General features: G+C 41.6%; 1 protein-coding gene across 1 annotated transcript in view; it reads left to right on the top strand.

The window, feature by feature from the left end:
* Window positions 1-16,510, top strand: part of nAChRalpha1 (nicotinic acetylcholine receptor alpha1) — a 54,569-nt gene that overhangs the window by 27,386 nt on the left and 10,673 nt on the right. The window contains exons 2-4 of the mRNA XM_002137592.3: window positions 4,884-5,093; window positions 10,181-10,225; window positions 13,048-13,157. Coding sequence (XP_002137628.3) covers window positions 4,902-5,093; window positions 10,181-10,225; window positions 13,048-13,157 — 347 coding nt within the window. The 5' untranslated portion in view covers window positions 4,884-4,901. The remainder of the gene's footprint in view (window positions 1-4,883; window positions 5,094-10,180; window positions 10,226-13,047; window positions 13,158-16,510) is intronic.

Here is a 16,510-nt window from a genome sequence, read left to right on the forward strand (position 1 = left end):
AGCCGCTTTTCTATGCCCAAAGTTTTGCCCGTTTGCTCAATTTCTGGTCCCCTGCTGTGCCAATGCTTCAATGTTTCAGCTCATTTGCAACCCTTTGGTCGCCACTCACACGCTCGCTCATGAGACTTCAAAAACGTTATTTATGCAAAAATAATTTTCAAATGCCTCGCATATTTCTTCATGTTGGGTCCCCCATATCCCCGCATATTCATATGGGCAGTCAAGCCACAAGAGTGCTGCTTCCAGCCCCACCGTCCCTGTTTTTTCACGAATCAAGAATCTAATAAAACTTTTGCCAGCTACCTGGCAGCGGAAAAGGCAGCGGCAGCGGCAGCGGCAGCTGCAGCGGCACCTACAACAGCAATACATCTGCTTATTTGCTTATCATATGCAAATTTTCGTGTTTCAAGTTGAAGTTTTCTTTCCCGAGTATCAAAAAGTACACACACACACACACATACATATATCATGTACATATATAGATGTGTATATAGTATATATGTATGGGTGTAGCAAACCCAAGAATGTTTAACAAGCTACCTGAGGGCGCTCATGAGCAAAAGTTCAAATAACAAAATTTCTGCTTTTACTTTTACACTCAACCCAACCCTAAAAAAAAAAACAAAACACCAAACGAAACGAAACGAGAATATATGTATACAAAAAAAAACTCTGCCCGGTATTTTGGCTTAGCTCTTTTTCGCCCTGCACCTCCTCTGCGTCATGATTACGTTTTTGTGTGTGTGTGTGTGCGCTCCTTTGATTATACAACTCTCTCTTTCCCTTTCTCTCATGCTTTCTCTATCCCTCTATCGATTTGGGTCCTGCCTCTGGCAAATGTACTGGGGAGTATTTACAGAACACAGAATTTTTGACTACAGCTACGAAACTCTTTGCCCGTATTTGCCAAGGAAATTATTAAAAATATCTACAAATTATGCATACATCAAGATTTTGCACACAATTCACGGTGCTCATTGAAATTTGCATAATTTCCGAAAAATGCACTCATCCAGATGGTACAGACGACTAATAACAGGGCAATCAATGGCAGAGAAGGAAGAGATACACAGTATATATATAACACTTGGCAATTACATAAAATAAATTTGAATATATCAAGCATCTGCCAGAATCGGACTGCATTGAATTACCATCTTCATCGTCCCGGAAAAAGCGTATTTCAAGTGGAGTGTGCAGTGGAATCCCATTCGGGGGGCAAAACAATTGAGTGTGCTGTGGGGACGCCCCCACATGTGGGTTCTTTGAGTATTCTTTACGCAGACTGCTGAAATGAAATTCAATTACAACGGACAGAGACAAAAGCAATTACAAAAACAATGCCAAAAATGGCAGCTTCCATTGGGGCCGTGTTAATATATCAGTCCGAAAAGATGCAACAAAAAATTGCAGAAGAAAGCGAATGTTGACGATGGTGCAGGCGGTGCAGACGTTGGAGAGGCGCATGCAAAACAAATAACACGGAAATGAAAAACGAACTCAACTGGAAAATTGCAAGAGCCCCCCGTCCCAACACAGAATACACCCACACATACATATATGTACATACACACAACAAACGGAAGTTGACTCGCCAGCCTTGTTGCCGTCGACGCCGTTTCCGGCAGAGTTTCACTCTCGTATTGTTGCTGTTGCCTTTTCTGCTGCTGCTGTGGTTGCTCTACCGAGCGCTGCCTACTAAAAAATTTACTGGCGCTTAAAAATGGCAAACAAAGAGAGAACAAGAAGGAGGCAGCGGCAGAGGGAAGTACAGACAAAAAGAAAGAACGACAGAAAGAAAAGAGGCAACTACAAGTAGCCCACAAAAGACGTGCACAAAAATGACATAAAATATTTACCACGCTGAAAGACATTTTCATTTGGGCAAAATAGCAGCAACTGCAAAAGCAAAAAAGAATACAACAAAAATACAGTTGAGCCTGTAGACCAGAGCCCAGACTCAGAACCCGGACACAGCCGCAGCTCATTACGAACAAATTGACGGCCAGCTAACAAATAATTGCTGTTCCAAATACTCGTAGTTTCAATTCAATATTTGCTGCAAAATGGGAAAAAGAAAGAATACACCCAGAAGTCCTCCCCTCGAAACCGCAATACACCCTCTTCTGGCCACGTTTTTACGAGTGTTTTTAATGCAACTTTTTGGCTGCTGATGCTGCTGCTGCTGCAGTTTTCTGGGGAAGTGATTGAAATTGTAACTGCCGCTGGACACGTCGAGTGCATTCAATGTACGACTCATTCTCTTTATAGCCCAAGTGCTGGTCAGTTATTTTTGATACTTATTATTTTTATGCTGCCATCTCGCTCACTTATCCACCGTCTCCACCCCTGCCAAAGAGCTTGAGGAAAGCAGACCAACAAGTGATAATAAACTGGTAGAAAAACGAAGGGAATGGCAGTGTTGGTTCGGTGTCATATTACAAAAGAGAACAATATATATACACATCTAGCAATTACATAACAATTTGCTGTGCTGTTGCTTGATTGAAGTGTTTTTGGGGGAAAGAATCTCTCTTCTGGCTTCTGCTGAAACTAATCGGGGTCAGAAACATCCCTCACAAAATTTTGAATTGTATCAGGTTTATCCAGCAGAACATTATGTTTCAATTCTCTTGCAATTAAGTCGTCAATGCAGTTAGGTTTGTGGGTTAATTATGTCTGGAACGGGCTCCAGAAAATGCAAATGAAACATTTGTGTAATTAAATCGAGTTTCCGGTTTTGTATTTTCATTACGTTAGGCGAAACTTTTCCAACGAAAAAGCGAGCCAAGAGTGGACTCTCTCAAAACAATAATTTCCAGAGCGCTGGTAGAAAGTTTTTTGCAGTTTACATTTTTCATTAAAGGCGGGCTGAACCATTTTTGGGGGCAGGACACGTCATCGTCTGGTTTTTATGGTGAGCAGCACAGCCAAACAAAAAAGCTTACACACATAAGTATATACATTTGTGTGTATTAATAAATAGTACGAAAATAATATTGCGCATACGCAGCATTGACAGGCCGAGCCAAGCCAAATTGTGGCCAAGCCTGTGCGTGTGTGCGTTGCGTGTGTGTTTGTGTGTGAGGGGAAGAATAAATAATAAATAAATATAAACGGTCATATGGAAATGAAATGAAATAATCTGCCAACTAAGAGGCGCATAAATAGCCCTCGAAATGACATTCATTTTGGATGTCGTTTGCTTATGTTGGGCATATTTTCGTTATTCGTTGTGCTCTGCTGTGCTGTTGTCGCCCTGTCGCCCTGTCGCCATTTTCTGTATATGTCATGTCCCTCTTGTTGCTATTATTATTGTGTGGTAGACTTTTCTGTGCTGCTGGCCTTTGTTCAGCGGTCACAGACACATGTTTTGGGCGCCGCGACTGCTGAATTATGCAGACGACGAACTTTTGATTTGATTTATTTTAGAGACGGAAAAGGGACGCATTTTTATCAAATCAATGCACAAATTACAAACAATTTACACACGGAATTACCATAATTAATTTAGCGTCGGTCGCAATAGCCTGAAACTGATAAATGTTCTTGCCCCTCAGGCGTGACCAGTCTGGAGTGTTTCTGCTACCTCCATTTACCAGGATTCCACATAAGTATTTGTATGTACGAGTATACTCGCAAATACGAATATCTCAAATTATAGTAAACTTTCTCCGTGAAGACTATGTGGCCCTTTTCCTTCTGACACGTGAAATCTTTTGCGCAAAAACTTTTGGCATGGCAGACAAAATGAATCACAGAAATTTCAAACTGAAGACTGCAAAGTTTTCAGTTCAGTCGAAAGTTTTAGGTTACACTTTGCCGCTTTCCCTGCCTGGCGAATCTTGAGTCGGCATTAAAACCACTTTGGCAAGTGGCTGCTTGAGTTTTGTCCAACAGAAGGAAAGGAAAATTGAACGAGTTGGTCATGAATTAAATATAAACAACAGTTTATTTGCATTCAGTGTGAACGGATTTGTATATTGGACAGCCGGCAGTTGCATTACAATCCATCTTGTCCTCTTGTGCACAGAGGGACTTTTTGCATAACCAAACAATATTCTAATGGATCACATACGTGTACGATTGTCTCAATGGCTGGACAATTACGAGAGTCAACAAACCAATATTTGTTTGTGAGGATTTTGGGGAGATTTTTGATATTTTTCCTGTGTACCGACTTCTTCTGTGCACTTCTCCTAATTGGCCGATAGAATGGAAGCAGGAAGGAGATGGAAAATGCCATCCAAATGCCATTGATTATAATGGCTTGCATGTGCTTAATGTGGCTGGCTGTACATGACAGCACTTGTGGTTGTCAGTCGAAATAACACTGGATTTTTATGCATAAAATGCAGAATCTTCGAATGTTAGGGAATGGGATAAAATGCGAGAGGCAGGAGTCGGATAGGGCAGGACGCCAGACATTGTCCCCTGGCAATTGAACAATAGCAAAAATGTTGAGCTCGTGTGTCTGGCAGCAAGAAAACGTAAGAGCCGAAAGGATATGCAGGAGCAAACACAGAGGCTACAGACAGACAGACAGCCAGAGGGACAGAGGGACAGAGGGACATGCATGCTCTCGTATGGTGTCTTGAGTGTTTGAGCCAAAGATTAAATGGTGTTTATGGCTGCACGCTTGTGCCCAAAAGGGAACAAAGCCCTAAGACTTTTGACACTTTTGCAGAATTTACGACTCTCTCTTGGCTGCCCCCTTTTCGCACTCTGTTTCTCTCGCACAATTGCAGTGCAGAAGTTTTTATGTTTTATGCTGAAATAATGCTAATGCAAGCACAACTAAAGCGAGCAATGCAGAATACCCAACTATCCGAAACGAAACGAAACTTATTTCTATATTTATTTGTATTTTTATATGCTTACAGGGTTGGACCTGGCCTAAGATGGGTAGCGTGCTATTCGCAGCTGTATTCATAGCATTACACTTCGCCACCGGCGGCCTGGCCAACCCAGATGCAAAGCGTCTCTACGACGACCTGCTGAGCAACTACAATCGCCTCATCCGACCCGTGGGTAACAACTCGGATCGCCTCACAGTGAAAATGGGTCTGAAACTATCCCAGCTGATCGATGTGGTAAGTACTAGTTAATTAAACCCTAAATTAAAAAAAATCACTGATTACATTCCTCTTTAATCAACATGGCATAGGTTATAGACTATTTATTTCTCGACCAAATAGATGGCCGAGATTTGCAGACATAAATGACTGATGACTGATCTTGTGAATATATACATAAAGTCACAAAAGTCACGGCTAATAAAGATAGAGGAAATTAATGATTTTAATTGAAAGTTTATCCTTTGATCCCTGGAAACTCATGCTAATGTCGCCAGCAAAATCGCTTTAACTGGTTGTTAATGATGGCCTCAAGTTGAGCCATTCATTTGTTTCACAACAGCTCGGTGCCGGTGCCGGTGCCGGTTCCTGCCAGCAGCGACAGCAGCATCGGCGCCAGCTTATCAAATGACAATCATAACAGATTAATTCCCCAAAGCCCCGGCACGCCGGTAAGCGGCCAATGGCATTTGTATAAGCCACAGCAAACAATCGGGTGCGTAATTAATAACTGTTTACCGAGCGATTAAAAAGGCGGACAAACTAAGCCAGAGCGCCCGCACTTCCACTTCCACTGGCATGAAGGCTCATCTACTTTACCATTCGTTTTGTTTGCACAATAAATCAATGGGCTTTCCTCTGTTGATTGTTTTCTTGATTAACTATGCAATTGCACTTGTGTTGGTAGAGGGGGCAGGTAGAGGTGGGGGGTTGAGGGGGCTGCCTAAATTAAGCTATCCTTTACATACATATATCAACGCAGCAGAGCAATATCAGCAGAAGCAGCTTAAATTGCAGCTGCAGCAGATCGGCCGGGCTAGTGCACAAATGGTGCACAATCTTCTGCTCGGTTTGGCTGCACATGACAGCCGGAAATGGGAAACCGGCTAACAGTTACGTGCTGCTGGCCACACTGTAGCTGTAGCTGTGGCTCCCATCCCGTCCCTCTATGCACTCTCTACAGCTTGTGCTTTCTGCTCTCTGTGGCACTGCCTGCTTATTGAGCTTCTTTTTCGCTCTGTTCCCTTTTTTTTTGCTGTTATAAATCACGCGCTAAGCACCCCAGACCACTAAAGGGCATGCCAAGCCAAAGCCAGCAGCAGTCAGAAGCAGAAAGAGTCATACGAAATGCACATTGGGTTGAGGTCTATGGGTAGTAAAATTCCAGAATCACCCTTAAAACATTATTGTTATACAATTCATGAAAAATTCAATGTGAAAATTTATAGAATTTAATTTCATATATCTCCAACCTATTTCTTTGGTTTCTTAGCTGATCTGATCCTGCGCAGCCGCCCAGAATGGGTTTTTTTTTTCTTTTTTGGGTCCTAACACGAATAAAGGTATTTAGGTATTTGATTATTTAGACGGTCATCAATTTGTTAATTTTCGCTTGAGATGTGTCCATATTCATAAATGCCACATGCCTTTAATTACTTTCGTATCTAATTCTTCACTTCATAAGGCACTTATAATGATTGTTCTTTTGTTTTCAGAAATGTATGGTTTTTAATTATTTGATGAGTGCATTTATTTTAATCGCTTTCCATCCCAGAGCGAAGGAATATTTTATAATCGTAAAAAAGAGGGAGATTTAAAGATCTCTCACGACTCACTCTTTACTCCACATTTATCCCGTTTACCGTGTAGCGTTTATCGTTGTGATTCCGCTTTCATTCCACTGTGGACAAGGCATTTGGGCATCTGGCATAAGGTGCTTATATTGAAATTGCTTTTCCCTTTGTATCTGTGTATTCCTGTAAAGAAATATCGCACATACTCGTACACCCTGTGCTTGTGTGTGCTTGACTGCTGACTAGCTTGAAATATTCGCAGAATTTCTTTTATTGCAATAGTCCACTGGTCGTCCACGTTCTTTTTTACACACTCTTCCATTTTCTCTCTGGGTTTTCCTCTCCTTCTCCTTCTCAATCTGTTTTCTCTCTCTGTTCTTCCTTCTTTCTTGTTGAGTTTCCCCGTTGGCTGTTGTTATGGGAACACACGTGTTGCCTGCTTTTCCTTATTGGCATACAATTGCTTGTAAATTCTCCACCCAGAAATCAGTGCCTTTTTTTGTTGTAGTGGAAATTGCAATCAACTGTCAGAGAGTGAGAGTGCGGTGGAAGGGGCGAACAGGCGGACAGGCGGACAGCCGGAGAGCCGGAGAGTTTCATGTGAACATGGCCAAGAGTGTAACGTGTATCAACAACAACAGCAAGGCAGAAATGCGTTTTGGCCATAGAATTTGTAATTTGCAATTTTCCATCTGCCTGCTACTCGGCTCGGGTCGCCTCAGCCTTTTGATCCATGGCTCCTTGGTACCTTGGGCTTATTAGTTGCATAACTGCTGCCCAGCCAGGTGACACATTTTGGATTGTGGCCGGCCAGGTGGAGATGGGTGGTCCGCTGCTGGCTGGTGCCTTACTTGCATGTGTGTAAGTCTGGCCTACGTTTCCTCCGCAAGGCCCATTCAAATGGCAAATGTTGCACATTTTCGAGCATGTTAATTGCATGCCTGCTCATAAATTTTAAATATTATTGGTGGAGGCAAATTCGAAACCAAAATTGAGTTCTTGAAATCGGGTCTTGCATTATTTGAAAAGAGCTTTGGGGGGAAATTACATTCGAGTATATTAACTTTGCTTCTGGCAAACAAACGAGCTTTGTAAATATGTGACATCGGGCCTTAGGATTGCATTATTATAGAATTTCAGAGCACTATTACTACAAGTAATCGGCCTAGTCGGCAGTGCTTTTCACCTGTTTGAGAAACTATTAGAAAGAGTAATTATACGTTCAAACAAACCTGGAATCGAACCATTGCTGAGTTAAGAACCATTAAAAATCAAGAGACCATGTCCATTGCCTGAATAATCTTATTTGTATTTGTCAATGACTCAACGGCTAGGATTGAGGATGGCCAGGAACACAAAATCATTTCAAGAAGGTTGCTGAAATTAATTTACTGCTTATTCAGACTGCACCACCTTTCAGCTGCAGCCACAGGACACTTTTTTGTACGCCTTCTACAAACTTTATTTACAGCAGCCAGGAAATTCGATTTAAATTGTAAACAAGCCCAGTCAGGCCAGGAATGTAAGGAGGCCTGAAAGGAGGCCTGCTCTTCTGCCTTCAAAAGGGGGCATTGGAAGAGGGCAGTTGCTGTCGTGGCCCGGCCCTACTTCCGCCCCATTCCAGTGGCCACAAGCACACAAGCAAACTCACAGAGAATGCAAATCCAGTTGCTGGAGGAAGGAATGCTTAAAGCTTTTGGCTTAAGCAATTTAAATGCTGTATATCCTGCATCCTGTGTAGGGTAATGCAACCCGGCAGACGTTTCCTTTGCGAGACACACAACAGGCAACAGCAGCAACAGGAATTAGAAGAGCAACACCAATTACAGTACTAGCTAGTAGCTAGGTGTGAACTGCCCGAGGGCGCCTACAGTGGAGCCCCGGACTCTGTGCCATGATTGCAAATTTCTCAATTTCTTACGGGGTAAGCTCCGAGCAAACCACAGTGCCGCTGTTACTCCTGCTGCTGTTGCCACACTGCCACACTGAATGCAGCGGATGTCACACATAAAGCATAAAGGATACGCGCAAAGCTTTGCTCCTTCTCCTTTTTATCCCTTTCTTACGCTATTCCCAGCGCTGTCATCCTCGTCCTCGTCCTCGTCCTCGTAGTCGTAGTCGTTGTCATTGTGCCTGGTTCTTGGCTTTGTCGTTTTATTGCCGGGCTTCCGCAGCGCCCTCGCCTAATGACCCTTCCACGAAGCGGGTCCTGGACCAGGACTAGAACCCAGCCCTGGCTGGCATCACTGCCAGTGCTGAGCGGGTGATTAGTAATAGGATGGCCACGCACTGTGTGGCTGGGAAAATCTATTTAGACTGCGTGTGCCTCGACATATTGCTCGGGTCTCTGGGGCTTTCCGTTCTGCCAACCCTCTTCCTTCCAGAGGAAAGGAAAGCGAAAAATGCGTTACGGCGCATCATTATCATTCTGTCGTTAATTACATTTTTCAACGCTTAAGTGATTTATTCCGCAATTTTATCGTTTTCTAATTTTTTCCTATTGAGCACGAGCTCTTGGATCCAGCCTCCCTACTCCTCCGTTTAATGAGTTTAGCTTGGGTGCGTAAATTAATATGAAGGGGGAGACGGACAGAGGGAGCCACAAAAGTAATGGGAGCTTCTTCCCTGGAGATTCCAGATAGGGGGGGATGATGATTGGTTGGCCTGTCTCCTTATCGGGGATATCCATTTCTATGGCTACCGGTTGGGCGTGCATCATGTGCACGTGTATGGAGCTCTCAGAGCACTTCCTTTGACGTCTGATGATGTGCTTGAAATATTTATAGCTCAAGGTATCCGCCCTTCTACACATAATTAATTATATCAAGTGGCAAGATATCCTATTGCGATTAAAAACAATTGTACGAGTAATGCTGTCAAATTTGTATAAAAATAGACGTTAAAACGCATTTATATTTACGTGAATCTCCTGGAAGAGCGAGTTCCCCTTAGCTGGAGAAAGTTTCATTCAATTCGCGGCTTACCGCAATGGCTGCTTAAACTTGATGCTTCTTTTAGCTGCTCTTAAACTTAATTGCATCATAGAAAGAAAGAGAGTCAGATATAGAAGGAGAGATTGTATGTACTGCACCACATAAATTGATTAAAACTCAATGATGCTTTAAGACTGCAGCTCAACTTGGCCAAGACAACACCACACCACACCAGACCAGACCAGACCAGACCAATCCCTCCGTGACCCACTTCTGCCACCATCCCTGGAGCACTTTAAAATGCATTTGTTCGGCGACACGAGCTGGGGCAGAACCAGAAGGATTTGAAGCAGGGGACTGCCTGCCACAAGGAGCCAGCAGTTCAGTTCACTAAAACAACATTAGATCTGCGCCATGCAACGATTTTCAATTTGATGGTCTCCCCCACTCAATGCCTTAGCTGTCACAAATGCCACGGCCCCAACCCTCCCCACCCCCTCAGACTGTGCCACTTGCTGCAGAAGTGGCAACTGGCTGACTGAAATTAATGAAATCCTTGTCTAACAAATGTTCTCTCTTTTCTATCGTTTATTTGCAGAACTTGAAGAATCAAATTATGACCACCAATGTGTGGGTGGAGCAGGTAAGCTTAACTATAAATAAAATAAGACCACTAGTTCTCTGTATATTCGTACACATATTTTATTTAACTGGAAATCTGTTTGCTCAACTGTGATTTGACTTCCGAGCAACATGATTTTGCCATTTGCATGCCTCGCTGCCGACGAATGCGAAATAATTTGTGCCAGCCAATTCCAACGCGCTCTCGCATTATGCCAAAATTTCAAACTTGGCCAAGTGGCCAAGCTCTGAATGACTCCGGTCCCAGTCTGCTCTCATTCCAGTCGCCGACTCTGCATGTCCATTGGCTTTGCACTAATGCGTCGAGCAGCAGTTGGTCGAAAAAACAAAAGAGGAATATCAATTGGTTCGCAATCTGACTTTCATCCCGAGCCGAACTGCTTTTAAACACTCAGTGGCTGTTCGCAGTAAGGGTTGCCAATCGGCAAATGGGAAATGGGAAATGGCGAATGGGGAATGGAGGGAGCTTTAAACTTTTCTGGTTTTGCATAAAACATGCATAGAAAATTCCTCGCCTTGCCTCGCTTCCAAATTGCAGTCAATAGAGCGCACAGCTTAGCCAAAGTATTCGGTTTGAAAATCGACACAAACTGAAATAGAAACAAAAACAAATGCGGATTCCAGATTATATATAAATTATGCATTCGCTATTGTTGTTGCGCCCCTAATTTGTATTTTCCATTTGCCAAATTCGCGTACGGAATTTGAGGGGTCTCATTATGAGAGGTTTCATGGCTGTTTGTGTTCCGAAAATAGTTTCGGCTCATCAGAAAAATAATAATACGGAATTTCGAGTATGTATAGGCAAAGTAATAAATTATGTAATGTACAAATGAAAGACTGGCAGTAACTTTTCGTGCTGATTTTTTCAGTTTTCATATTTACTATTTATGGTACAAGGTCCAAATTTATTTTAATATCAACAATTAACAAACAAAGCCTTAGCTACCACTATTATAAGGAAGGCAAAATATGAATATTTGAAACTACTTTCAAGAACACCCTGTCCCCTCAATAATGGGGCTCTCCATGCAATTGCAGTTTATGTTTGTTTTCGCATTTGGTTTCGTGGCACGCCACGCCAATTCATAAATAGGCAACAGTCTGTCAATAAAGCCGCAAACGCTTGCGCACGTATATGCCCATAAATGTTTGAGTTTGTTTGCTCCAGGCCAGCTATCTGTGTGAGTGTGCAGGTCCCTGTGCGCCCAACTATTTAAACAGCTGCCTTATGGCCGTACTCGTATGCCCCGGCCAACCGCAATTAAATGTGCAATGCATTTTATTGCAAACTCGTGTCGTCGTGCAGACTCCAGTCGAAAACACAATTGAATTGCTTTCATAAATATCGATTCGTGCGCTCTTTGCCTCATTTAATTCAATTAATTTATGTCTGGGTGAATTCGATCCGAAAGTGTTTGTAATCTGTTTGGCCACAAATTAATTGCAGACATTCAAAAGCACTCAAGGTGCGAATGAGAAGGATATTCGATGACGCTTTGATTTCCGTTGTATTAGGATTCCGCCTTCTCACGTTTGGATTTTTCAGTGAATGCAGATAATTGCTGAGACTCATGTAATCACAATTAAAGACCGATTTCGTGTGTAAGTCGGATCAATAATAAACTGGTTGGTGAAATCCACTCTTCAATTATATTTGCAATTATCGAGAATTTCATGCTTGGTCAGCACACAAACGTACGAGTATCTGTCCACCAGCAGCCCCCTTAATCCCCAGTGTCATGAGTCCCGCATGTCATGACCAGGATATAAATATATACTCGTACGTTTTACTATATGGAATGTGGCAATCAACATAATTACATATACATATCTAGATCCAGAAAAAATGTGTACTATATCAGAAGGATTCGACTAAGTGATACCTGAAACAGAGTAGCTTATTATTGTGCACCTTTAAGGGGCACTATATTTCTGGCAGAGAGGAATTTGGCGAGAGCTCAGAATATTTCGGCTCTTCAAAGTTGATACTACTAGAGTGTACCTCAATTTATTTAATTATTGTGAATGAAACTGCCCAATATACTTACGACCGAGGATTCTGAGGACTAAATAACTCTTTATCCATGAATTTGTAATAAGTATTATATTGGTCTGCTTAGTAAATAATTCGAACCTTTGAACAATTTTATTGATTTGCAGCTTATTGTGTTGAGAATTGATAATAGTACCATACCATACACAAAAACTTAAGCCTTGTGTAGCTATATCTTCAGGTATATCTAATTCATCGACCCGAATCCAAAATCAATCTATACATTTTTGAGGATACCTGCGCTGCAGAGACTGACAACAAATTAGGAAGTATGATCTACTCATTCAGGCAAAACAAAACAAATTTTGTGGCGTATGTTTCGCTCAGTGTAATATACCCTAGTTTTCATAGTAGGCACAAAAGACAGGGGGACTGCAAACATTGATGCACAATTCCATTATGAAAATGTAATTTAATGCCAACAGCTTAGCGACCAATGAATTAATGCATAATTAACGAAATTGAAATTGCAACAACACGAAGGTTAAACACCCTGGACCACAACATGAAATATTCATGGATGGAGGGCATAGAATATTATTGTCCTCCTATGTGGGGGTGTACGAATATATTCTGAACTTCTTCTTTTTATTATTTTCCTATTATTCATTGCAATCAGGCATAAATAATTGCTATGGCGGTTCTGTTCTGGCCATTAGCATATTTGCGATTTGCCATTTTTCCATTACAAATTGTTGTTCTGTTTTGTTACTGCCGCCACCAATTTACATTTAAATTGTACTACATTCTGCCTTTTACAATTTCAGGAATGGAACGACTATAAATTGAAATGGAATCCCGATGATTATGGCGGCGTGGACACACTGCATGTGCCCTCCGAGCATATATGGCTGCCGGATATTGTGCTCTATAACAAGTAAGTGCCAAACTAATTTTCGCCGCGCTCATTGATTCGCGGTCGCTCCAAATCGAGCCAGTGGGAAGGCCGGCAGCTTCCTTGGGGCGCCTGGTGCTGGCGGGTCGGGTGGGTCGCCTGGTCTCGTACCCACTTTGCCATTTGCATAATTGGCCAGAATGGGGCGGCGGCATAAATCAAAGCAAACTGTTTCTCTGCCGGCCATTTATCAGCCGATGATTAACGTATTTTTATTTCAATGTAACTTGAGCATTGCGGTTGGCGCTCTTGGGCTGGCTAAGTATCTGGAGTAGGCTATTAGGCCTTTATCCTGCGTAGGCCTCGTCCCGTCCCTTTCCTTGTGCCGGGTTCCGATTCTGTTTGCTGCTCTCTCAAATTGGACGTTTTGTTTTGCTATTCTTGCTTTAATTATTATAATTTTCCTTGTGTCGTGTTCTGGTGCTGGAATGGAGCCAAAGCAATGAAAACACAAGAGCCGAGCAGTGGAACGCGATGGAAAATAGGCAATGAAAATTATGAAATCTAATTTATTTGTAATATCAACAATCAACAATCAATAGTTATTGGTTAAATAGTCTTGAATTTAGAGAGTTCAGAAAGTTAAAAGATTTAAAAATTAAAGAAAAATCGATACAACAACTTATATTTATTAATATTTTACAAAACATTTGTTAATGAATATTTTCTATTATTGGGTAGCAATAATAATTTTTTTTACACGTATTTTCCAAGCCATTTACATATGTATATGTATTTTTTCTTCAACTAATGTTTGCCAAATATTTTCTGGTGGCTGCCCACTGTACACAGGCGTCAGTTTGAGTGGTCCAAGCACTTGAATTTGTCGATGTGCCAAGCTGCCGAGCTCTTTGGTGCCCAGGACATCGGTCAGGATATCTGGGCTGCTATGGCTGCTATTGCTGTTGCTTTGGGAGATCGGCTTACGCGCTTTATGTGTTTTTTATATACATACATATATACACAGATATACACACATAGAGGAATGGCAAAAGGAGAAGGATATGGTTTTTTCATGCTGCCGCTGGCCTGGCTCCGGCCAACTATACGCATACCATACTTTTTTTGGGCGTTTCGCTGGCAGTGTCATAAAAAGTCGTAATTTATCGCCTGGAAAAAGCTTAAATTTCATTTGCCAGCTACGACAAAAGCATTGTATTGTCGTTGTAGCTGTGAGTAACTACCCTGTAGAACCAAAGGGGTCAATTGACCCCTCTCGAACTAGTTCTGCGCTGTTTACCGCGCAACTAGCTACGCAACTAGTTACGCGGGAAGCGAACGCGGACCAGGTCTTCGTCGACTACACTGTACTAGTTCTGCAACTAGTTACGCGGGAAGCGAACGCGGACCAGTCGAAAAAGAACCGAAAAACGAAGCCGCCTTCGGTTTGTTTTTGAAGGCGGCAAATAACCGCAATTCCGTTGAGTTACAGTGCCCACTCAGCTAGTTTTTACCGAGCCACGACATGCAATAAGCACCGAAATGGTAAGTTAATCGTGATATTTTACTGTAGTTGCGCTCGTGGAATGAAAGAGACAAGAATTTACACAAACAAAATGCATTTGTTCTCCTCGTTTGCTTTATGCGTTGATTTTGTTCACTTCTGTACAACATCTAATCGCTGGAAGAGTCTTTTGTGTGAAGATTTGTTAAAAAAGTGAGAAAAGTAATTAATAAATAAACAAAATAAATAAAATTAATATAAACAGGTACGTGCAAATATATATTATATATTTCAAATAAAATGATAAGCAAAAGACATTTGCGTAGACTCCGTAAGAGTGAAAGGGAAGCTAACATTGCAAAGTTAGCGTTGTGCAGGGAAAAAAGAGAGGCAGAACAAGTGGCAGAAAAAGTGGCAGAAAAAGTGGCAGGAAAAGGGGTAGGAAAAGTGGCAGAAAACGTGGAAGAAAACGTGGAAGAAAACGTGGAAGAAAACGTGGAAGAAAAAGAAATTCTGATAGAAGAGGATGAATTCATCTATGAGAATCCCAAAACTCAGCCAAATGAATCGTCATTAAATGACAAACTTAGGCAGTGGTTTATGAAGCATAGGCCAACGCGTGAATGTGCACTAGATTTAGTAAAAATTTTGAAAGCGGAAAATATAGATGTTTGTCCGTTTTATAAATCAAAACGCCAGCACAGAGGTGATATTCAGTTAGTTGGTGGCGGATCTTATCTTCACATAGGCCTAGCCTGGCAGCTGGAACGACATTTTCAGAATATAGATATAATGGAAGAACTCAATATTGATATAAATGTTGACGGACTTCCATTATTTAGAAGTTCAAGGGCACAGCTATGGCCAATATTAGTTAGAGTTAACAATTATCCAAATGTTCCAGTATTTCCAGTCGGTATATTTTTAGGGAAAAGTAAGCCCCATAGCTGTGAAGAGTTTTTAGCAAAATTTTGTCTAGAATTTAAAGCGTTAAGGAATGGCAGGCTCACCATTTGTGGCAGAGATATAAATATAGTTATTAGGGCAGTAGTTTGCGATGCTCCAGCAAGAGCGTTTATTAGCGGCACGCCAGGACACACATCTCGTCATGGCTGTGCAAAATGTACGCAAATAGCTAGAAAGGTAGACCGAATTTTGACTTATAGTACTACCTCAGGAGCTTTAATTACTAATGAAGATTTTACGCTTAGAAGATATCCTTGTCACCATAGCAGCCAATATTTAAATTGTAGGTCAATATTAGAAGAAATTGATATTTCCATGGTGACACAGATTCCATTAGATTGTATGCATTTGGTAGAGTTAGGAGTGATGCGTAAGATTTTGTTAAGGTTTGTAAATAACAAGCTGGTCGTAAAAAGTTCGACAGAATCAAAGAAACGCATTTCAGATAAGCTAGTGTTCCTAAAAAAGTTCATTCCGAGGGAGTTTGCCCGTAAGCCTAGATCTTTAGATGAATTGTGTAATTGGAAGGCCACGGAGTTTAGACAATTTTTGCTGTACACGGGAATTATTGCCTTCAAAAACGAAGTCAGTGATGACCTTTATTATGAATTCCTTTTATTACATTGCACATATAGAATGCTTTGCAGCTCTAAACTTCGTGAGTACAATAAAGAAAATTGTCAACGAATTTTAGATCTCTTTGTGCACAATTTTCCAATTGTATTCGGTGACAACAGCGTGTCTTACAATGTACACAGTTTATTGCACGTAAAAGAGACCGTAGAACAAATCGGAGATCCGATTTCCGGCTCTTCGTATGCATTTGAGAACTATTTACAAACATTAAAAAAATGTGTCCGAAAGCCTAGTAAAATTCTTGAACAAATATTTAGAAAAATTTGTGAAGACAGGATAGAAAAAAAAA

The sequence above is a fragment of the Drosophila pseudoobscura genome, chromosome 2 (genome assembly GCF_009870125.1).
Source record: "Drosophila pseudoobscura strain MV-25-SWS-2005 chromosome 2, UCI_Dpse_MV25, whole genome shotgun sequence".
NCBI lineage: Eukaryota > Metazoa > Arthropoda > Insecta > Diptera > Drosophilidae > Drosophila > Drosophila pseudoobscura.